The sequence below is a fragment of the Macaca nemestrina genome, chromosome 1, assembly GCF_043159975.1.
Source record: "Macaca nemestrina isolate mMacNem1 chromosome 1, mMacNem.hap1, whole genome shotgun sequence".
NCBI classification, from domain to species: Eukaryota; Metazoa; Chordata; class Mammalia; order Primates; family Cercopithecidae; genus Macaca; species Macaca nemestrina.
This window is the reverse complement of record NC_092125.1, coordinates 4790691-4814149: the sequence shown is the minus strand read 5'-3', so window position 1 is coordinate 4814149 and position 23459 is coordinate 4790691. Positions and strand designations below refer to the sequence as shown.

Sequence of the window (23459 nt, the reverse complement as noted above, 5' to 3'; positions counted from 1 at the left end):
ATCGAGACCATCCTGGTTAACACGGTGAAACCCTGTCTCTACTAAAAAATACAAAAAACTAGCCGGGCGAGGTGGCAGGCGCCTGTAGTCCCAGCTACTCGGGAGGCTGAGCCAGGAGAATGGCGTAAACCCGGGAGGCGGAGCTTGCAGTGAGCTGAGATCTGGCCACTGCACTCCAGCCTGGGCGACAGAGCTAGACTCCGTCTCAAAACAAAAAACAAAAAACAAAAAACAAAAAACAACCAATTTAAAAATGGGCAAAATATTTGAATAAACATCGCCAAGGATATATAAATAGACATTAAAAAATGCTAAAACATCATTAGTCATATTAGGGAAACACAAATTAAAACAAGAAACTAACAGTTCATACCCACTAGAATGGTTATAATCAAAAGATACATAATAACAAGTATTGATGAGGATGTAAAGAAATGGAAATCCTTATACATTGTTGGTGGGAATGTAAAGTGATGCAGTCACTTTGGAAATTTCTTTTAAACGTTAAACATAAATGTATGATCTGACCCAGAGATTCCATTCCTAGATATCTACCCAAGAGAAACAAAAACCTATGTCCACACAAAGACTTAAATGCAAATGCTCACAGCAGTACTATCATAATATAAAAAAAAACCCTGAAAATAACTCGAGTGTCTATGAACAGATGAAGAAAATGTGGTATATCCATATAATAGAATATTATTCAGCATTAAAAAAGGAATGAAGCACATGGTATTGTTTCAAAAGATATTAAAAAATCCAGCTAGATGCAAAAAGATTAAATATTGTGATTTCATTTATGTGAAATGTCCAAGAAAGGCAACTCTATTGAGACAAAAAGTAGACTTGTGAGGTTGGGTGTGGGAATGGGGGTGACTACAAATGGGCAGGATGAATCTTTACAGTGTGATGGAAATGTTCTAAAATTGCATAGTAATGACAGCTGCATAATTCTGTAAATTCACTGTATCATTGAACTGTATACTTAAAACAGGCAAATGTTATAATATATAAATTATACTTCAATAAAGATGTTTAAATAAAAACCATATGCATGTATCACATTGATAAAAAATAAAATGACAAAGCCAGAAAAAAACGCCTAAGAAAGGTGAAAGAAGACTGATGGATGCTGTGTATAAAAGTCACCCAGATCTTTTCTTCTCAGGTAGATTCTAGAAAGATGGATGCTGTTCTACAGAAACATCTAGGCTAATGGTTGTTGGTGTTTCCAAGCAAAATTACTTTTCAACCTTAAGAGAAAAAAGCAGTGGGCAGCAAGTTAAAAAGCCAATAATATCTTCTTTCCCTAAATTCCGGAAGCATTTTCCAAACAGGCAATCTTTTAGCTTGTACAGTATGACTCTGGTATCTAATGATAGCATATTCTTTCATTTGTAATATCGGTATTTGTGTCAGTGTGGTGTTCATATGGTTTCTAAAGACCAAGCCTATAACATGATGTCAAATGTCAACATCTCAATTATCCTTCCTCAAAAGTATACTGACCATGATTTACACTGTGGATTCCTAAAATTATTAAACACTGAATGTACTCAGTTCTCAAGTACATTTCAAATAGCAATTTATTCTCAATAACTGCTATAACTCATTTCTTTTTTTTTTTTTTGAGATGGAGTCTCGCTCTGTCCCCCAGGCTGGAGTGCAGTGGTGCGATCTTGGCTCACTGCAAGCTCTGCCTCCTGGGTTCATGCCATTCTCCTGCCTTAGCCTCCCAAGTAGCTGGGACTACAGGCGCCCGCCACCACGCCCGGCTAATTTTTTGTATTTTTAGTAGAGACAGGGTTTCACCGTGTTAGCCAGGATGGTCTTGATCTCCTGATATCATGATCCGCCTGCTTCGGCCTCCCAAAGTGCTGGGGATTACAGGCGTGAGCCACCATGCCCAGCCTATAACTCATTTCTTAAAAATAAGTTAAAAACTATATGCTCTTAAAAATATAAATGGTACAAAAATGTATAAGGAAAACTTCAAAGTTCTCTCCTAGTGACCAATGTTAACCATTTGATATACACCCTTGCATATTTTGTCCTTGGTTTACACCAACAAATATAGTTTTATATTTTATTCCCTCCTCTCTTCTATTTCATAGAATACCATCTTATGCTATTAACGGACCTTCACATTGTTTTCAATTACTTATGAAATAGGGCTGCCTTTTTCTTTTTTTAAATGTATTTTTTTTTTCCCCGAGATAGTCTCACTCTGTCACTCAAGCTGGAGTACAGTGGCATGATCTCAGCTCACTGCAACCTCCGCCCCCGGGTTCAAGTGATTCTCTTGCCTCAGCCTCCCAAGTAGCTGGGATTACAGGTGCCTGCCACCACACCTAGCTAATTTTTGTATTTTTAGTAGAGATGGTGTTTCGCCATGTTGGCCAGGCTGGTATCGAACTCCTGACCTCGTCTTGGCCTCCCAAAGCGCTGGGATTATGGGCGTGAGTAACTGAGCCCGGCCTTCTTTTTTCTTTTTGTAGTGTGATTGCTGGTGGGTCAAAGGATTTGCAAATACAAATTTTAACAGATATTGCCAAATTGCTTCCCCTACAAACGGAACTAATTCACACTGTAACCAGCAGTTTATGAAATTATCTATTTCTCCACATTCTTAGTAGCACTGATCTTTTCATATTTACCAATTCGAGATGAGAAGTGGTTTCTCAATGTTAAGTTATATTTTTTAATCTATAGGGAAAGGTGGAGGTGGATACTTTCCATGTTTTGGGCCATTGATACTTCTTTTTCTGTGGACTGCTTGATATATATTAATTTTTTTGTCCATTTTTCTATTACTTGTCACTTTATTCGCTCTTTGTACATTAGGGATATGCATTGAAATATTTTTTCCCAAGTTTGTTTTCTAAGGCTTTTAAAAAAAACTTTGTTCATAATACTATATATATATACACACACACACGCACATATATATATACACACATTTATATATATATAAAAACTTTTATATATATATAAAAACTCAGTTCAATCTGAACATTTTTTCCTTAGGTTCCTGAGTTTGCTGTTTTTATGAAGGTGGCTTTCCCTAAGATTAGATAAGCCTGTGTTAAGCTCCCAAATACGCTTGCATCTATTTCTGGAATGTCTATTCCATTTCTCTTGTGTATTTGTTCTTTCTCATAGCAATGCTATATATTTTTTATATATTTTTATTACAGTAGCTTTGTAATGTTCTAACATCTGGCAGGAAAAAGACTCCTCTCTCAACATGTTACTTTCTCAAAAATGCCTCAGATATTCTTGCATCCCTATTCAACTATATTCATTAATTAGTATATTAAAAATATGTATTAAATAGGCCCTCTTCCCATTTCAGTGTCTTGTTCTGCCATACAGTTTCCATCTACTGAGTTTTGAAATTTAGAGTATATAGTTTCAGCAATTTTCCTGTACTCGCATTAGGGCCTTCTTAAGCATAATACAGTAGTCTCCCCGTATCTGTGGTTTCATTTTCATTGGTTTTAGTTACTGTAGGCCAAACCTGCCCCCAAAATATTACATTGAAAATTCCAGAAATAATTTATGAGTTTCAAATTGCAAGCAGCTCTCAGTACGATAATGAGACATCAGGCCATCCTTCTCTGTCCTACCCAGAATGTCAATCATCCCTGTGTCCTGTGTCTCCAAACTGTCTGCAGTACCTGCCTGTTAGTCACTTAGTAGCTGTCTCGGCTATCAGATCGAGTGGTTAATCAGATCGACTGCCTGGTATCTCAGTGCTTGTGTTCAAGGAACCCTTATTTTACTTAATAGTGGCCCCAAAGCACAAGAGTAGTGATGCTGGCAATTCAGGTATGCCAAAGGGAAGCTGAAAAGTACTCATTTCAAGTGAAAAAGTGAAAGTTCTGTTGAAGGAAATAAAAACAAATCTCATGCTGATGTTGCTAAGATTTACAGTAAGAACAAATCTGTGAAATTTTGAAGGAGGAAGAAGAAATTCATGCTAGTTTTGCTGTCACACCTCAAACTGCAAAAGCTGTGGCCACGGTGCATGGTAAGTGCTAAGATGGAAAAGGCATTCCATTTATGGGTGGAAGATATGAACAGAAAACATCTTGTGATTAACGGCAATGTGTCACTCCAAAAAGCACTGAGCCCATGCAAAGACTTCAGCAAGGAATCCCTTGAAATGAGTGACACCAAGCCATTCCGGACTCAGGAACACAGAAGGTCAACAGTAGCCCATTGCTGTATCACAACGCCCACATCACTTCACTGCATCTGATCACGGAGGCATTGTAGCATCTCCCATGATCACAAGAAGGGTAAATACAGTACAATAGAAGATATTTTGAGAGAGAGAGCACATTCACATAATTTTTATTATAGTACATTGTTATAATTGTTCTATTTTATTATTAGTTATTAATCTTATGCTATGCCTTATTTATAAATTACACTTTATCACAGGTATGTAATTGGAAAAAATAGTACACATATGATTTGGTACTACTACCCACAGTTTTAGGAATCCACTGCGGGTCTTTGAACGTATCTCTCATGGATAAGGGGGGAACTACTGTATGTCTTGTATTATATTATAGTCTTCTTTCATGTCAAACATGGTTTTGGCCAGACGTGGTGGCTCATGCCTATAATCTCACACTTTGGGAGGCCGAGGCGGGCAGATTACTTGAGGTGAGGAGTTCGAGACCAGCTCAGCCAACACGGTGAAACCCCGTCTCTACTAAAAATCAAAAATTAGCCAGGCGTGGTGGCGTGTGCCTGCTATCCCAACTACTCAGGAGTCTGAGGCAGAAGAATCGATTGAACCCGGGAGGTGGAGGTTGCAGTGAGCTGAGATCGCGCCACTGCACTCCAGCCTGGGTGACAGAGCGAGACTCTGCCTCAAAACACACACACACACACACACACACACACACACACACACCATGATTTTACTCCTTGAATTTACTGCCAAGCTAATCAATCTCATCAGCCCCTCACTCATTTTGTTTAGTTGCTCCAACTTTCCAAGTTCTTCCCAGCCTCTGGGCCTTTGTACAGTACACGTCCCGCTGTCTGCTCTGTACTCATCGGCTTGGTCTGTTAAGACATTATTTCCATTAATGGCTTCTCCAACCCCTGCTAAATTAAGACTAGATTCTCATCCATCAGACCTTGTACTTTTCCACTGCAGCATGTAGCTACTGTTCACAAATCTCTATTTGGTTACCATGCTGTCCCCCACTATAGTGAGTTTCAGGAGGACTGTGCTCCTGTCACCACTGCATACCCAATACCTAGGTAGAGTCTAACACCTATACTTGAAAAGGAGAATGGGTTCTTTGTATCTGTTTCTGAACCATTACTAAAAATACATTTTAATAGTGCAATACTTGTAACCAAGATAAGAATGCAGACTTTAAAAGCCCATTCATTTTCTATTAAACAGAAATTATATATTCATTATACATTACTTTTACATATAAGTCATTATTGATCAATAATTGGCTTGTAGGATAATCTGTACTGTTCTTTATACTTACTGAGTCTAATGATACTGCTCCTATTTTAGAATTTTTCTTGAACTAAGTATTACACTACAGAGATAAAGCTCGGTCCTATATACTAGTATTACTAACCTCTCTTAGTAGAACAAAAACACAATACGCAAAGCATACTAGAAATATTTGGTTCTTTTAATCAGCTATTGATGGTATAATAAAATAAATTTAAGTGGCACCTAATTTAACATGTAAAATAGTTCATTAAAAGATAATCTACAAAACAATGTTATGCCTAATTGTCAAAATAACACCTTTTTTTTTTTTTTTTCAAGAAAGGAGAAATAAAGGCATAATCAAAATTATGGCTAACAGCTTGGGTTCATTTTGACACTTACAGATGATTTTGTAGGCATATCGGCAGGCACAATGTTGAAAACCAATCCACTAGATTTAAAACTAATGGTAAGATAAAAAAGAAAAGATATACATTTCAGAGGTAATGTTTGAAGTTAAAGAAAAATATCCACCATCTATTACAACAGATCTTTTAATGACTATTTTTAACATAAACGTTGTTTTGGGAAACATCTTTTCTCTTTGAACATTTCACTCAATGTTCAATGTATTAAATCACTGACAGAGAGAAATCAGTTCTGTGCTCTGTACAAATTAAAGGACCCATGAATATATAACCCCTCCCAACCCGCCAAAGCTCAGGTTTGCAATGGTCTCAGCAGAAAATAAACAGCCCAAAATTTAAACAGAATTCATAGCATTACAAAAGTTTACAGAACCCCTATGTTTCCATCATTTGTTTCTAACAACAAAGATTACAATAACAGAATTGAATGATCAGAATGTAAAAATATTTGTGCAAAACTGCATTAATTGTTCTTACCATCTAATGGGGTAAAACTTAAGAACACGCAATGACAATAATGAAGAAAAACTACATTAAAAGTAATTCTACTTTAGATATCAAACAACACGGATGATACTATTACTAAACATTGGAAAAAAAAAACGTGGCACCATGAGAGCAGCAGGAGCAACAAATGATTTGGCAATTCCAGCTAAGGAAAGCTGACACTGGAATATGCCAAAGTTAATCTCCACAATAGGCATCCATCTGAAAAGACTGGAAACAACTGTAGGGCTTCAAACTTACTTCAATGTCTTTATTCTTGAATTTGCAGGTCATAAATGAAATATTTAAGAAAGTCTTTTCCTCTCCCTCTCAAGGAGTGTTTCTTGTGCTACTGGCAATCATTAAAAGAGCTGAATCATCGACTCTCTGGATTTACCAACACCAATCCATTTCACTAGGAGAAAACAAAGAGAAAAGGAACTGCATCAATTCATTTCTAATGTTCACTCTTTGGGATTAAAAAACAGGTGTCCCCCACTTTTCTCAGTATCACCATAACTTTCCCCTAAGTGCCCTTTTGATGTTCTCTATTCTGTTAGCAGACTGTGCCTACTTCTAAACAGGATGTACAAACAAGACCCGGCACAGGATAGTATGCCTTACTGTTCCCTTTTTAACTGTGAAATATTTTCAATTTCCTCATTTCTAATGACTTAGGATAGTAAAATATTGACCAAAACCAGCAGAGACCTACAGAAAGTCTGATCGAGTTCCTGATAACTGGCCAAGATAAACATCTTAAACATCTAGATGAGAATATGATTTTAATTTGCACAGCCTTAGAAACTGCCCACTACGTGAGTCTATGGAAATCGAATCATCTGCACCACATGGTTTTAGATTATTTGCAGAATTACCAGCTTCCTTAAGGTACTGTTAGGATCAACCTTTGTGGTATTTTACAGATTTCTGTTACATTCATTGCTGTTTATATTTCAAGAAAATGCTGACTAAGAGCAGTAAGCAAATATGCTTACTAAATTTGACATCAAGCTAGGAGGGAGGAATCATGCTGGAAACGAACCACAAATACAAATGAACCACAAGGCAAAATCAGAGTAAGTGCATAATAGATTTTATATGGAGGACACATCCCACACACTTCACTTTTTCTTATCCTTCAAATACCCATCAATGCCAACAAAAGGATATAAGGAAAAAGCCATCTGTTAAAAGAATGACTTCACATAACTAGATACAGCCATAACGCTGTTATGCCTAACTCCCTCGCCATCTTACATGTGTTCTTTAATAAACAGTCTTAACTATTTTTAAGAATTCTTTTCTTACATTTTTTCTAGTGAGATTTCCCATTTTCTATACCTATTACTTCCCAATGTATTTTCAGGAAACTAAATCTCAAGGGTAGTTTAACCCAAACCATAACCGTTTTTAATCCCCCAAAAACACAAACCATTTTTGGTGGTGGTAGAGATACACGAGGATTTGTTATTAAGAGGAAGAAAGGAATGAGACAATGTCACAGGATTAAAAAAAAAAGACTAAGGATTAAAGACAGGGTCAGAAAGGGTGAGAAGTAATCTATTATTTCTACAAAGATGAACACTATATTTACTTTAAGGAATAAAATTATGACTTTAGATCTTCCTGGGCATTTATGCAAATCATGTGCACTCTGTAAAGGAACAACGATCTTTCCTTTATTCTATTTCAAAGGCAGACAGGTAAGTTAAAAGAAAAGACAGTCGGCCGGGCATGATGGCTCATGCCTGTAATCCCAGCACTTTGGGAGGCTGAGGTGGGCAGATCAACGAGGTCAGGAGAGACCAGCCTGGCCAATATGGTGAAACCCTGTCTCTTACTAAAAATACAAAAATTAGCTGGGCATGGTGGCGCATGCCTATAATCCCAGCTGCTTGGGAGGCTGAGGTAAGAGAATAGCTTGAACCCGGGAGGCGGAGGTTGCAGTGAGCCGAGATCCCGCCACTGCACTCCAGCCTGGGACAGAGCGAGACTCCGTCTCAAAAACAAAAAACAAAAAACGAAAGTAGAGACAGTCATTCACAAAGTGTCTTTTATGTTTACCTGGAATTTGAAGCTCATCTTCAATAAATCGAACATAGTTTTGTGCATTAACAGGTAGTTCTTTAAATGCCCTTGCATTTGATATGTCTGTGTTCCATCCTGGGAGAGTCTTATATTGAACTTCAACTTTATTTAAGACTTCTTGGTTTGCTAAAAGTTAAAGAGGACATTTGTTCATGGTACACACTGCTTACTGTCAAACAACTTTTTGATATATTGCAGGTTCAGAATCTCTTTTCAAAATCTTTGGAGCCAGATACGTTCTGGGATTTAGAATTCTTCAGGTAGTATAAAGGTAAAACAGTGCAAATACCATCTGGGGTAGTATTCTATAATCAAACATATTTCTGCAGCAACACATATGATTATTCGCTATAAGAGGATAAAGATTATGTAATACTAACATTAGTTCAAGTCTGGTTTTGCTGCCAAATGAATCTGGGTGCTAAACTTAAAACTTTCCAATTTTAAAGCTTATTGAATTTCCATTCTATTGATAGGGATTGTAGATCTGCATAATGACAGCAACCTCACAGAAAGAAGGCCTGCATACCTGCTGTCTTCTGAGAAATCTATGGTTCTGCTTGAAATTTTCTTCATTATTCCACCTATTTTCTCTGTATCCCCTAATGGAAACTGAAAATGCACTAAAGAAGAGTTTCTTTGACTTGAGTCAATATAGTGTATGCTATGGTACTCTGCCCAGATTTCTCTGAAGACTGAGAGCTGTGGGAGCTTTGCCTGCTGACCACTCACAGTTCAGAGCCTCTGCAGGACTAGCCCTCCACCAAAGGGAGTTGCTGCCCCACAGCAGCCCATATCCATTGACTTGTCAATGTGGGAACAGAAACAACCTGGGCACTTAACCTTAATTTGGGACAACTGTCAAGGGCTATGTTAGCTCCAGAGCTCCCTATGGGATCAGCGAAGGCTTGTTTACAACTATATTGCAGTGCAATTTCTCCCTCTGCATAATCCTGCTTCTCCCACTCCCTCACAGATGTTGTTGCTCAGTGCACTTATGAGCAAACACGCCTATGTGCAAATCTCTACATTGGAGTCTGTTTCCTAGGGAACTCAATCTAAGATAGCTGGCACCAGGAACGGTCAGAGGAAGATAGCTCTAAAACGAGAACTAAGAGGCAGGATCACTGGCTAGCTGGCTGGCTGGCAATGAGGACTATCACTGGGGTAAATAGAGTATGGATAGCCTGTATCTGAGGCATTGAGATTTGAGCACAGTGGAACAACAGAACTGGATGGCTCTTGATGAATGCTATTCATGAACTGGAGAAAGATAATGCAACCTGTCTGGCAGAACTTAGACGAAATTCCATCTCCTATAGCAGAGAGCAAAACAAGACGAGGATTAAGATGATAATTCAATCATACAGACTGCAAAGCTCCAGAAAAACCTGAATTCTGCAATCCAGCAAGTTTGCTATGGCAAAGTCAGAGCTTTGTCTGGGAAAAAGTGGGGCCCTGAGACTCTGAATGGGACATCTGAATTGACGTACCTGAAAATCCTGAATCCCTAGATTTTCCAAACTCTCTGGGTCTGCAAAACGTCCCACTACTTTCTATGAAAGGTTGTGGCATCCTGTTGCTTGAAGATGATGAAGAGGCCTCTGGCTTGCAAGGCAGCATGTACCCATCTCACATCTACCTTCACCTTCCCTTCTGGTAAGCAAATAACTAGGCTCAGGTCCCAATGTAACCTGGCTAAGGTTAAGTGCCCAGGTTGTTTCTGTTCCCACATTGACAAGTCAATGGATATGGGCTGCTGTGGAAGCCCATCCAGGAAGGAAAGATACTATATTCTAAAAGATCTGCAGGAACAAGCCAACATTTGCCAGTAGGCACTAAGAGAGTGTATATGGAACTGGATCCTGAGGGATGCTGGGTGAAGGGGGGCAGCAGGTGGTAGGACAAAGTTGAGTAAGAGTATATGGTAAGAGAATATCCTCTCATGATGCATGACACAGAGATGATGCAAACATCCTGCTAGGAATGCTCTTGGAAGCTTAGAAAAAGTAATGAACCATACTAAGTAGGTATGCCGGAAGTGCTGTGGTAGGTGGTAGGAGGAATTAAGAGAATCAGTGGGGCTTCCATTTCTAGTCATCGTAAAATACACAGTTCCCAACCAGTTCTCAAAGTGACAACTCCTTCTAGGCAGTGGACAACAGGCAGGCACCAAGCCATGGCTCCTGGGAGAGAAAACTCACAAGCAAGCCCAGAAGCCACCCAACTTTCTGCCTAGGAACAATTTCCTGACCACAGTTCAGAACACTGGTGTAAACAGAGAATGGCAGCTCCGCTGACCTGGGGAGGTAGACAGCTGACTTCAGGAAAGCTGAAGCAGCCAGAATCAGCAGGGCCAGGCATCAGAGAGGAGCTGCAGAGAGAAGGGCCCCCGAGAAGTCCATGTGAGAGTCCCATGGCCACAGGAGGACGCCACAGGCAAGAGCAGGACCAGCAGAGGCTTCCCAGACCTCAGCTGCTACACAATGGGGGGACTTCGACCAGACTCTAGAAGCCAGGCAGTGCTTCTGAAAATGGAGGGACAGGGAGCACTGGTGCCCAGCACTGCTGGAGTGACGAGACCTCATTATTCTACCTGAACTCTCCTGGTATCCAGCAGAGCCACCAGAAAGGCTGCTCTTTAAGAATAAAAGCCACGCCCTTGAGTGAAACCTATGACAAACCCCCCATAATGAAGCCAAAAACCAAGATCTATAGAAGAGACAAAATTTGGAGACTGACTTATACCAGCTTAAAGTTTGAAAAACATCTTGGGTTTTCCACGTAACTACACAACAAAGCATAAAACCAAACTATACAAGTTCAAGATGATCAGTGAATAATTCAATTGTCCCCTAAAACAAGAATCAACACTATTCAGAGGAAGATAACAGAATCTGAGTCTCTTTAATATATCATCCACAATGTCTAATAGTCAACCAATAGTCATTAGGCATAGAAACAGTGATCCACAACCAAGGAAAAGAATAGTCAACAGAAACTCGACTTGAGACGGTCTAAATGTTAGACTAACAGAAAAAATGTAGCTAATATAAATTAAGAAAATTTCACGGTGAAACCCTGTCTCTACTAAAAAATACAAAAAACTAGCCGGGCGAGGTGGCGGGCGCCTGTAGTCCCGGCTACTCTGGAGGCTGAGGCAGGAGAATGGCGTAAAAACCCGGGAGGCGGAGCTTGCAGTGAGCTGAGATCCGGCCACTGCACTCCAGCCCGGGCGACACAGCGAGACTCCGTCTCAAAAAAAAAAAAAAAGAAAATTTCATTGTTACTGAGTGAACAGATAGGGAATCTCAGTAGAGAAATAGAAAGTAGAGAAGAGAACTAAATGGAAATTCTAGAAATAAAAATTCACCAGTGGGTTTAAAAGCATATTGGAGATACTGATCAGAATCATTTACCTCTTCTAGTGACTCCATTCCCTTGCCTGCTGGCTTTGGCACATGAAATCCAACATGATAGGGGGAGCCTTAGCTTTAAGCTTAATAGGACTCTTGCTTCTACTTTCCCGCTGTGATAGCCAGGGTAGGGGCTAATTTACACCACTAACCTTCCTCTTGTAAGCTTCCCTAGGAAAGACAACAACCAGAATCCTACAGGAGCTATTCCCAGAGGCTTGTCAACTTATTTTACCCTCTTTAAGCACTCTCTGCTACTGGTGGGGAGTACTGCATGTTGCTGATTCATAGCTCCGTCCCTCTCCAGGAACTGCTCTTGGCCAAAGGGAGCTACCTCACTTGAGGAACAGCTCTTATTTAGTGGCTAGTTGTGCAGAGGCACAAAGTTCTGGCTACTTGCCTCAATTTAGTACAACTCTAAAGGGCCACCCTAGCTCTGTGGCTCCCAATGGGATGGGCTGCACTGCATTTCAACTAGTCCCTCTGCTTCTTTCACAAACGCTACTGCTGAAAGCATTCTCTACTACACTTCTTGGATACAAATCTCATTTCAAGAGTGGTTCCAGGGGATCCTGACCAAGAACAGCTTTAAAATTAAACACATGAAATTGACCAGTTTTATCTGTTTTGTTAGTTTTTAATATTTTAATTAAAAGAATTTGCTGTAATGTTCTCTATGGTAGACCTTGCCACATGTCATTATACTTGGTTAGATTATTCTCTTTGGTGTCTGAAGTTATAACTCTTGAAATAGCTTTGTAAATAGAATTAAGAACCAGGACATAACATATTGGAACAGCCAGTTTTCCAAGTGAATATTATCCTACAATTGGCAGTAGACACTTTTTTATAAGATATCTAGACTCCCTCTATACTTATATACATGTAAGAAAAGGAAAGATAATATGCATTTAATTTCTAAGAACTCAGAGCTATCCTTAATTCCTAAGAAACAGTGGTCATAAGGTAGTCACAAAACTTACCGGCTCATCAAGTTTTATTAAGCTAGTCAATATTCCTTCATTTGGCATATTCCTAATCCTTATCAAATGACTACTATAGAATAAAGGGCAGAGAAAGTCATTCATGGGGCCTGAAGGATAGGGAGGGCTAATGTATTGAGAGCCAGCTTAACAAGACATGGGCTCTTCTTACCCCTCTTCTTACCCACTCTAAAGAGTGGCATACTTTCCCAAGGAAGGGAGAAACACCTCCATGGAAACTACTTTCAAAGGAGGGCAAATGAGACTCAAGAGCAGTATGGCTGGGCTCAGAGGTCCATGTTTTTTTCTTTTGAGTTTGAGCACATGCTTGTTGTGACCCAACAACTAAATAAGTATTAGCTATGAACTAAATAACTAATAATAAGTGAGCTAATTTGCACAAATCATAAAGGGCATATCAAGCCTGTTGCTATCTATCTATCACAAGTTATATGGAAGAGCTTTATGAAATTGCTATAATACATTCACCTTATAGTATCCTTTAGATATTGCCTACAAGAAAATACCTGGGATATGAGGTATGATTTCACCATCTAACTTGTAAGCAACTCCAACTTTGATTTCCGTAAACATGTCCAAAATATCCAGCTTGGTAAGTGCCAACCTAATTTTGGAAGAAAAGGCAATGTTAAAAGAGCAAACTCTTAAAGGCTCTACTATCTAATTTGATTAATGCAGGAGTAAAGAAAAATTCATGCAAAGCTGAAAGTTCTAAAGCAATTCTGAAAACTGGTTAGGATTAGATTTTAAAGCGTGCCACACAGAAGACACTAGAGGACAACGTACACTGAGTTCCTTTGCTAGTAATTGTAATAGATTTTCACTGAGGAATTTTGCTTTCTTTTTTGATTGTTTGTTTTGAGACAGTCTCACTTTGTCATCCAGGCTGGACTGCAGTGGCACAAACATGGTTCACTGCAGACTCAACCTCCCGGGCTCAAGTCATCCTTGCACCTCAGCCTCCTGAGTACCTGGGACTACAGGCGTGTGCCACCAGGCCCAGCTAATTGTTTTGTATTTTTTGTAGAGACAAGGTCTCACCAAGTTGCCCAGGCTGGTCTCGAACTCCCAGCCTCAAGCGATCCTCCTGCCTCTCGGCCTCCCAAAGTGCCAAGATTATATGCATGAGCCACCATGCCCAGATCAGCTTTCTTATGATTGATGAACAAACAACATGTATTTGCAGGAGGACTGCCTGGAGTTAAGGTTGCACTGTGGCCGTGGAACACAGCAGAACTCACTACACTACATGGATGATTAAGATACATGTACATTTACACACATGCCAGCATCCCTCAGTTCTTCACTCTGGTTACCATCACCTCTACCCTTCTGGTCAGAAATTGTCAAAGAAGAGTGAGAAAAACCACATCAAGGACCTCTTCATGATACATCAAAATTTCCCGACAAACTGACCGGAAAACAGGTTTTAAAGAGAAAATCTGTGGAAATTAGATAACAAACTAAATTTGGGATTCTTGTCCAAAAATTTTATTTTTAACCTTATTGTTATCTACTGGAAGTTCAGTCTAACACAGATATGAACACATTTATTTACCTATTCATGTATAAGCATTAATAACAACTTAACTTTTCCTGAGTATTTTCGGTTAGCCAGGCAGTGTGCTATAGACTCTACGTTTCTCACCTAATTTTAAAAATACCCCTGTGAAGTAGGTAATGCTGTTATATAGATTTTAGAGAGGATAAAACAGAGGCAGAGAATGATTAACTTGCTCAGCTACACACGCATAATGCACAGATTTGAGATCTGAATCCAGGAACGCAGACGTTAAGCCCATGTGCTAATCACTAGGTACATCGCCTCCCCTCTGTACATGCTCATGGTGTCTGTGCTATCAACCTATCTATCTATTCACCTATGTATCCAGCTGTCTGACTATGTACCCTATTCTGCCTGCCTCGATACTTACATGCATGTAAGAGTATCAAGATTCTTTTCAACAACCTTGGATGTCTAGGAGGATAACTTGGGGTCCCTCTCCTTGTGTACCCTTCCCCCTATATCTTGGTCTACTTCTGCTTGGCACTACAATTTCAATATGGAGTCTAAAGAGTGAAATTTTCCTATTAAGGTACTCCACAAAATTAAACCTATGGCCGTTAATCATCTATGATTTCCTGAAATATTTTTAAATGTTTCTGAAGAATACTCACGCAGTAAATCCATTGATCATATGAGCATATTTGAGCAAAACGAGGTCCAACCAGCCACATCTTCTTTTCCTTCCAGTGGTTACACCAAACTCTCTACCTCTTGTTTGTAGTAATTCTCCAATTTCCTACAGAAGAGAAAATAGAACTTTAGGATTAGAATAGCAGTGCTATATATGTGATGGAATAATATATACTAGAGACCACAGCAAAGCCTCTGTGAGATAAACGTCTTTCAGGTAATAACTAAATTGAAGACAGAATTTCACAGAGATGATGGATTTCATCTGAGGGAGGCATTATTTGGAATGCTTCATTTACTACCATTTTTTAAAGTCAGTATTTTTTACAATGTTATACAGACAACTTCCTAAAATTTAGATTGACAGATTAAGAAAAAAACTGAGTATTTATTAAATAAACGAATCCAGCCAATTCTTCCAAGAGCTGTAGTTTGATATTTTTCCTGGAAACCATAAGGCAAACATATCTAAGAAGTCATTGATATCATAATGCCCTTCTGAAGAAAACTAAGATCGAAAACATGCTCAAATATCTAAGCTAAGGTCACTTCCTACAATTTGTTTTTCCTATGATCTACCTAAGTCCCTGATTTGCCCCTTTCTGCTTAAAGCTATCATTTCATTATCTCTTATAGTCTGGCATCATTACAATTACACAGTTTTTATTTATTTTTGTTGACTTTATTTTTTTGAGAAAGAGTCTCGCTCTGTTGTACAGGCTGGAGTGCCATGGTGCCATCTCAGCTCACTGCAACCTCTGCCTCCTGGGCTCAAGCGATCCTCCTGCTCAGCCTCCCCAGTAGCTGGGACTACAGGTGCTTGCCACCACACCCAGCTAATGTTTGTATTTTTTTTAGTGACAGGGTTTCACCATGTTTCCCCGGCTGATCTTGAACTCCTGGGCTCAAGTGATCTGCCTGCCTCTGCCTCCCAAAGCGCTGGGATTATAGACAGAGGCCACCATGTCCAGCCAAAATTATGTATTTAGGAAAACGTTGTTCTGACCAATCTTGCAAATTGAGTGAAAGGTACAGGAGACAATAATTCATTAAGAAAAAAAAAAGAAGAATGAATTTTTAATACATTTTGATTATTTACTTAGAATAGGCTTACATTTTCTTGCTCTGTAGGAAAGGCACCAATACCAACTCTAGTTGTATAAGCTTTCACAACTCCATACACTTCTCCAACATTTTGAGGGGGCATACCCAAACCAGTACAAACACCTCCAACAGTACAATTTGAAGAGGTTACAAAAGGGTAAGTCCCTAAAAACAGAACCAGACATTAAAATATACTATACACATAAACAACACATTTTAAAACAGAAATACCATTACAATTCTACATTTGAGTATATTATAGGTATCTAACAGATCTGAACTGTAACTGCCCCCTCAAAGTCCCAATGTTTTACTTTTTATTCATTTTAGCTGTAACAATATAAAAACGAGGTTAGAGCTTTAACTGAAGTGCTTACCAGAGCAGCTCCTTGAATGCATGTACAGTTACTGACTCAGCTCTTTATGGTAGCTACTCACTTAATGGATTATGAAGAAATTTAATGCTGAAACTCATCTACATGTTTTCAGAGTTCCCTGTTAGTGTAAAACAAATATGACTCCCTCATATGAATATTTAAAGTGTTGTAGCAATCTGGAGTGACGGCAACACAAGAATTTTGTAGTATTCAACATTTCCCCAGCTTTTAATCTCTACTTAGGGAATAACCCTCAAATTACAAGAGCTAGTTAAAGAGTGGCATACTTTCTCACCCCCAAAGGTCTCATTCATATTTAACTATTCACTCCACCAAGCAGACACTCTGTTTTCTTTCCGGACTGGCTAGGCATAGTACGGTATAAAAAATACGTATCTACTATACAGAAATACACATTCTTCAATAGTTTACTTGGAGACAAAAGCCCATGAAATGTCAGTAAAAGCTGAGAACAATCAGACTAATCATGAGAAATCATATTTAAATGAAACGGTCAACAAACTAATGAGGCAGTAGTTTGAAGAAAGAAGTTAAGCATTAATTAACCTTTTGAAGATGAAGGAAATGCTCTGAATTCAGAGTCTCATGCCCAGGGAATTAATCTATATAAATAGGCTTTTATAAATCTTGCTTAATAATAATGTACCATTTTTAAAAGGTTGAATTAAAGATGCATATTCTTCCACAGAATTTATCTTACCTTACAGTTCCAGGCATTGAAACTGAACCATAAACCAATGAAAACCACAATTTACAGAACCTCAGACCTACTGAACTCAAATGATTTTATTTTTCTAATAAAATAGGGAACTTAACACATGTATTGTGTGTTCTGTAATATTCCTTTAAAAAGAGTGCCACAAGACAACAAACTTTCATCATTCCTGAATATACAAGCTAAAAACATTGTTTTAAAACTCCTTAATGCTAACATTACTTATTTATATCTTAACTACTTAGGGTTCAGTTAAGCTCCCTTAACTATAAATTGTACCTTACTTACCAAAATCAATATCTAATAGTGCTGCATTTGCACCTTCTACCAAGATTTTCTTTGGTGGTCCATGTAGGGCCTCATATAGGAAATAAACTCCATCTCTCACCATTGGTTTAATCCTTTCCATATAACCCTATACACAAAGACAACAACCAATTTCCATGTATATTAAAAAATGTTTAACGTAACCAGAACAAGAATAAATTACCTGACTTTATGACATGAAAACTGACAAACGCAAAGCAGAAAAGGACTGGTGACGGTGCTCACTCTATTGTAACATTTGGATTAGCTTTCATCTCTCATGCTGATTTTCCAGAAACAGAAAAGAGGCATTAGCTCAACAAAAACTAGAGATACGGTGAAATTCAAAGGTTCTATATTAACCTCACTGCAAATAAAACCCTCTCAGCAAAGTAGTCATACTTCATAAAACAGCTTTCAGGAAAATAAAAATAAATGACTATATTACGTTGTGCTTTTAAATTTTGTGAGGTATTTGAAAAGTTGCATTTATAACATAAAAACCACGATTTTTTAAATTTTATTTCATTTTTTGAGACAGAGCCTTGCTCTGTCACCCAGGCTGAAGTACACGGTGGGAACATGGCTCACTTGCAGCCTCGACCTCCCAGGCTCAAGCAGTCCTCCCACCACAGCCTCCTGGGTAGCTGCACCACCACCATGACCACCTACATTTTTTTTCTTTTTTTTTTTTTTGGTAGAGGTGACTTTGCCCATGTTGCCCAGGCTGTTCTCAAGTGATCCACCCACCTCAGCCTCCAAAGTGCTGAATTACAGGTGTAAGCCACTGTGTCTGGCCAACCATGAATTCTGAAACTTGCATCAGAGTGATTCTCAAAATGTGGTGAGGGCCACAAGTTACACTGCCAAGTATGCAACTATTAGTGATTGATTGCTGTTATTCTTTTAAATTTTATCCCATTACTGTAACATTATCTATCTCTACACTATTACTAGTAGATAATGTCCAATACTATGTAACACACGGGCATTATAAAAATTTCTCAAAGCATTTAATTGTTAGTACTACTGCTTAACTTCAGAACTCAATTTAAAATGTAAAATAACCAAGAGCTTCCCCTAAGGCCTTATAGTATAACTGCATGAAACCTAGGTTCAACTATGTTTAAATATGTAGACTATTATGGAAATTCCAGAATCTACTCATGAACCCACCGGAGTGCGTTAATACCCACTGATAAATGTCTAGATCGCTCCTTGGCTCTAGCCTCCAATTTCTGACTTATTCCCGTTTTAGTTCTATTTTCATGCCTGAAATGACCACACTAGTCATCCCACTTGTTTCTTAAAGTTTTCTGGTTCAACACACGTTACCTATAAGAATCTTCTTACCCAATTCTATTTATTATTATTCATCTACTTTACATTCATGTGGAACACATATAAAATGGAATTGAAAAGCCATACTCATACTTTGGCAAGTAAATATGTCCAAGTTGCTAGTCAAAAAGTTAAAATATTTGTTGCATAATAGACTGGGTATGGTAGCTCATGCCTATAATCCCAGCACTTTGGGAGGCCAAGGCAGGCAGATTGCTTTAGCTCAGGCATTCACGACCAGCCTGGGCAACATGGTGAAAACCCATCTCTACCAAAAAAAAACTAGCAGGGTGTGGTGGTGTGCCCATAGTCCCAGCTACTCGGGAGGCTGAGGAGGGAGGATCCCTGGAGCCTAGGAGGTCAAGGCTGCAGTGAGCTGTGTTCATGCCACTGTATGAACTGTGTGACAAAGTTCATACAGTTCATACAGTTCTCGCTTTGCCTGGGTGACAAAGCGAGACCCTGTCTCAAAAAACAAAATAAAACAAAATATTTATTGCATAACTGAATAAAAAGAAAATGGCAGTCTATTTGTAACAGCAATCAGTCCACTGAAATGCAAATACCTAACATTTAAAACGTTCCTTGTAGGTCATATTTGTTTAGAACTCAGTGATAGGGCAGACCTAAGGTCTGCATTTATTCTAGAATGGCATATGAGGTTTGTAGATTCCTACTCAGTTCTGGAACTGATACTGATACTTATTTATAGATGAGAAGAAATAATAATCAGATTCACAGGAAACAGTTTGAAGTTCATCAAAAATAGTAAAAGGTGAAAGAATGGAGAGGATAGGAATTTCAACTACTGACCAATGTAAGCACCACTGACACCTAATAGTTGCCAAGAAAAGACTAATCTTTCGTCAATTACCTTATTTGTCTCTTAAGAGTGCAGTGCTAAAGAAACTGGCCCTATGGGGTTATCCTTCCTAAACGGGTTGGTTAGCCTGAAAAGTTCTCACTCAGCCCTCTGCTGATCTATCCTCCAACTGTTAGAAGTGATTTTTAGATAATGCAAATCTAGTCTTCTTTCTGTTCAAAATTTCCTAGTAGCTTTTCATTATCTCCAGGATAAGATCTAAACTCCCTGTCATTGCACATGAGACGTATGATCTGGACTCTGTCTCCTTTACTTCAGGTACTCCTCCTGCTCCCTACTCAGTATTTTATCTAAACCATATCATGTAAAGTCACTTAAACATACCATGTCCAAGACAAACAATTTCCTTTGCCAGTTCTTACCCAAAGCCTGCAGGAATGAAAAGATCTAGATGCCAATTTGGCAAACAAGTATTAAAAAGAACATTAAAGAGATCAGAAAGCATTACCTTGAGTTTCTGTAATTCACCTTCAATGTCTATTTCCAAAGTAGGATATATAGATTTGTATTGGTTAGCTAGAACTTTAAACCTGAGAAATACAGATAAATCAAGACATTACCACTCTGTACAAAAATATTTAAAATAGTATCATTTGATTTCAATGATTTCTGCAGATGGTAAATGATCTTAACAGCAAATTAATCCTGAAACTGACGTTACCTTCTGAGAAATAAAATTTAATAAAGGAGATCAGCCATATGAATACATAAGACATTCAAATTATTTTTTACTCAAGTTTAGGCATAGCGACAATATAATTAAGGTGATATGTGTGTAGGGAGGGAAGAGAAATGGAATGACTAAAATCTGTAAACACAAAAGACTTAAATCTGAATTAACTGTATTATACTGTACCATAACAAACAGGGGCAGTTTACACGATACTTGTAAAAGAGAAAGAGGCAGACATTAGCAATCTAACATTCTTCAGTAAAGGTGCACTGCCAGTGCAGACAAATGTTACGTGGTTGATTGAAAGGGGATACAATGTCATTATAGCTTTGATGCCACTTGTTATTATACACAACCAACTCCCTATCATTGAGTCACTGAGTAGCTTTTTGATGACTACTAGGTTTCCCATGGAGATCTGGCTACAGAAAGCATGTGTTAACGTAGCATCTCTGTTTTTCAAGTTGAGCTTGGTATACAATAATTCACCAGTATCTGAGAGCTAATGATTTCTGGGTGGGAGGACATAAGGAGTCTCCAGGCCTGAAAATGCAAGGATCAAGACCTTAGAATGTAACAATCCAAGGACTGCCACAGCCCCTGGAATCATTCTATTTCTCAGGAAACCATTCCATATTTCAATTCTTAAATATAACTCTGCCTTTGTCTTCTTAGGACATTCTATTAAACCACCGTCATGTTATTTTTCATGAAGTTAATCTGTAACTAAAGATTAAGTATAATGTAATAAAGATAACTTGAACATTTCAAATCTTAAAAAGGCCAACCACCACTATTTTAACTAGAACACTGACTGTACCATTTTACACCCTAGGTTTTAAAAAAAAAATCTAAAAATGCATTCATTCCTTCCATTTTCAAACACAAGTTAGTTACCTCTCAGAGAAGCCATCAAAGTCAGAAACAAGGTCGCACATCCTGAGTCCACTCCGAGCAGCTTTGGACGAATAAACTGGGCCAATGCCCTTTTTTGTTGTACCCAAACTTAAAAACAAATCCAAACAAGCTTTAAGTTAGACAAGAAAGATGTAGGTCTTATGGTCAGATCATTACAGTGAATAAAGTTACATATGACTATTTTCTGTTTATATTATTTCTTGCTAAGTATATGTTCATAATCCTACTGATTTTCTCTAAAACAGGATATTCTAATACTTACTTTTCTTAAACTTCTGGTCTAGAATTAAAATATAAGGGTCTGTAAATGCTTAAACTGTACCAAAAACAAAAAACAAAAAACAAACAAACAAAAAACACACACACATACTTTTTTCCTGCTTGCTCTTGTCTCTGTTGTTCCTGGATACCATCAGCTGCTTGATGAAAATCAAATACTGAGGGGAAATAAAACCACAGTTGTTGAAACAAAGATAATACACAAAAGCAAAATACACTGCATTTCAAATTACTGAAGTTATAAATCCCTTCAGCCTCATTTCAGTATAACAAATTAAACACATTTTTAAAAGTGATAATGGTAGAAGATGATAACACCAACTAGTACATTAAGATGAAAATCTGTCTGATCTTTCACTCTTATTTATTACAGTCTATACTATTTAAAAAACTAAGTCATTAAGAGGTTAATTTTGAAACATTCTGCCCTAAAATTTTACAAAGGTCAATTTACAAAAATACTCTTTTTTCTTTAGGTTCTGGACTCCTAGAATCTAGGGCTCATGTTGACACCTTCCTTTTCCTCACTAGTCTCGAGCTTCCATCATCTCTCACCAAAACTGTAGTCTCCTAGTGTGTGTACCTCTTTCCATTCTTAGACATCGCTAATCCAAATGCTGTCATGCAGCCAAAGCATCTTTCCAAGACACAAATATGGCATTCACACCTCCCCTGCCCTTAAAACTCAACAGTTTTCCACTGCTCTAAAAAAAGAGACAAAATTATTTTTATTATCTGGCCTCCTTGCACAGTCTACACTTTCATCTTATACTCATGCTCTGCCACCCGCACTGCCCTCTGGTCACACTGGCATTCTTTGCAGCCCTCAGCTATAAGGCATGTACTTCTGCATGAAATATTGCCTCTTTCTACACCTACACATAACTTGTACTCTTTCTCCCCTGCCAATGCTCTGAGAGTATTAGGATCATGTCAGTTTAGTCTACTAGTTGATTTCCAGTGCAAACAAGTCCTCAAATATTTACTGACTGAACAAATAGCTGGTTTATAGAAGAGGCAGAACTGGAATTTTGGTCTCTGAACTTCTAACCAAGGCTTCTTGTTTTTTGTTTTGTTTTTAAACAGTTTTATGGGAATATAATTTATATAGCACAAAATTCACCCATTTAAGATGTACAATTTACTGATTTTTAGTATATTTAACCATAGTTTCTTTTTGCTAATGAAGTCACTGTTTCCAAATAATTAAGTTGAAATGTGTAGATGTTTAACAGAAAGACTGATATGAGGTTCTTGGGATTAATGGTAGCATCTGTAAAAGAACTATTTAGAAGCATTAGAAGACTGATATTGAAGTTATAGATGGTGAAGCTAGAAAAGTCTGATAACCCAATCTAAACCCATCCTCTGATTAACCCTGCCCATAAAACCATGTATGTACTCTTCTCTACTTTCCTCCTTTTGAGACACTACTAAAACTGTCAAGGCAATCCTCCTGACATGCTTGGCAAGGTTAACCACCATAGCTTTTTATGATCAACAGGTTTCCCTGGTGCTGTTAGTAGGAAAGTTTTGATACTGTACATGCTAATCAGTTATATTTCAGAAACTAAATTTGTGTGATTTAAAAGTATCTAGTAAGCAATATCTGCCTTAGTGCCACACAGTTAGGTAACAGTAACACCTTTAAAGTCATATCAGTATACTGCACACCAAAAGATATCTACAAGAATGCTCAGGGTAACAGTATTTGTAATATCCCAATATTGGAAAC

The 23459-nt window shown here is 38.2% G+C and overlaps 1 protein-coding gene across 2 annotated transcripts in view; it reads right to left on the bottom strand.

Annotated features, from left to right (window-relative positions):
• Positions 1 to 5663: 5663 nt before the first annotated feature.
• The window catches only part of ADSS2 (adenylosuccinate synthase 2), a 43676-nt gene continuing 25880 nt past the window's right edge, over positions 5664 to 23459 (bottom strand). The window contains exons 5-14 of one of the 2 annotated variants that reach the window (XR_982912.2): positions 21816 to 21882; positions 21425 to 21532; positions 20303 to 20384; positions 17613 to 17739; positions 16222 to 16376; positions 15089 to 15213; positions 13417 to 13514; positions 8467 to 8616; positions 6661 to 6814; positions 5664 to 5948 (exon numbers count right to left, since the gene is read on the bottom strand). Coding sequence is in view for 1 of the 2 variants with exons in the window: in XM_011729507.2 (XP_011727809.1) it covers positions 6762 to 6814; positions 8467 to 8616; positions 13417 to 13514; positions 15089 to 15213; positions 16222 to 16376; positions 17613 to 17739; positions 20303 to 20384; positions 21425 to 21532; positions 21816 to 21882 (965 nt within the window). In the remaining variant the exon portion in view is untranslated. Of the gene's footprint in view, positions 5949 to 6025; positions 6815 to 8466; positions 8617 to 13416; positions 13515 to 15088; positions 15214 to 16221; positions 16377 to 17612; positions 17740 to 20302; positions 20385 to 21424; positions 21533 to 21815; positions 21883 to 23459 lie in introns of those variants that run through there. The other variant, XM_011729507.2, reaches the window with a different exon arrangement.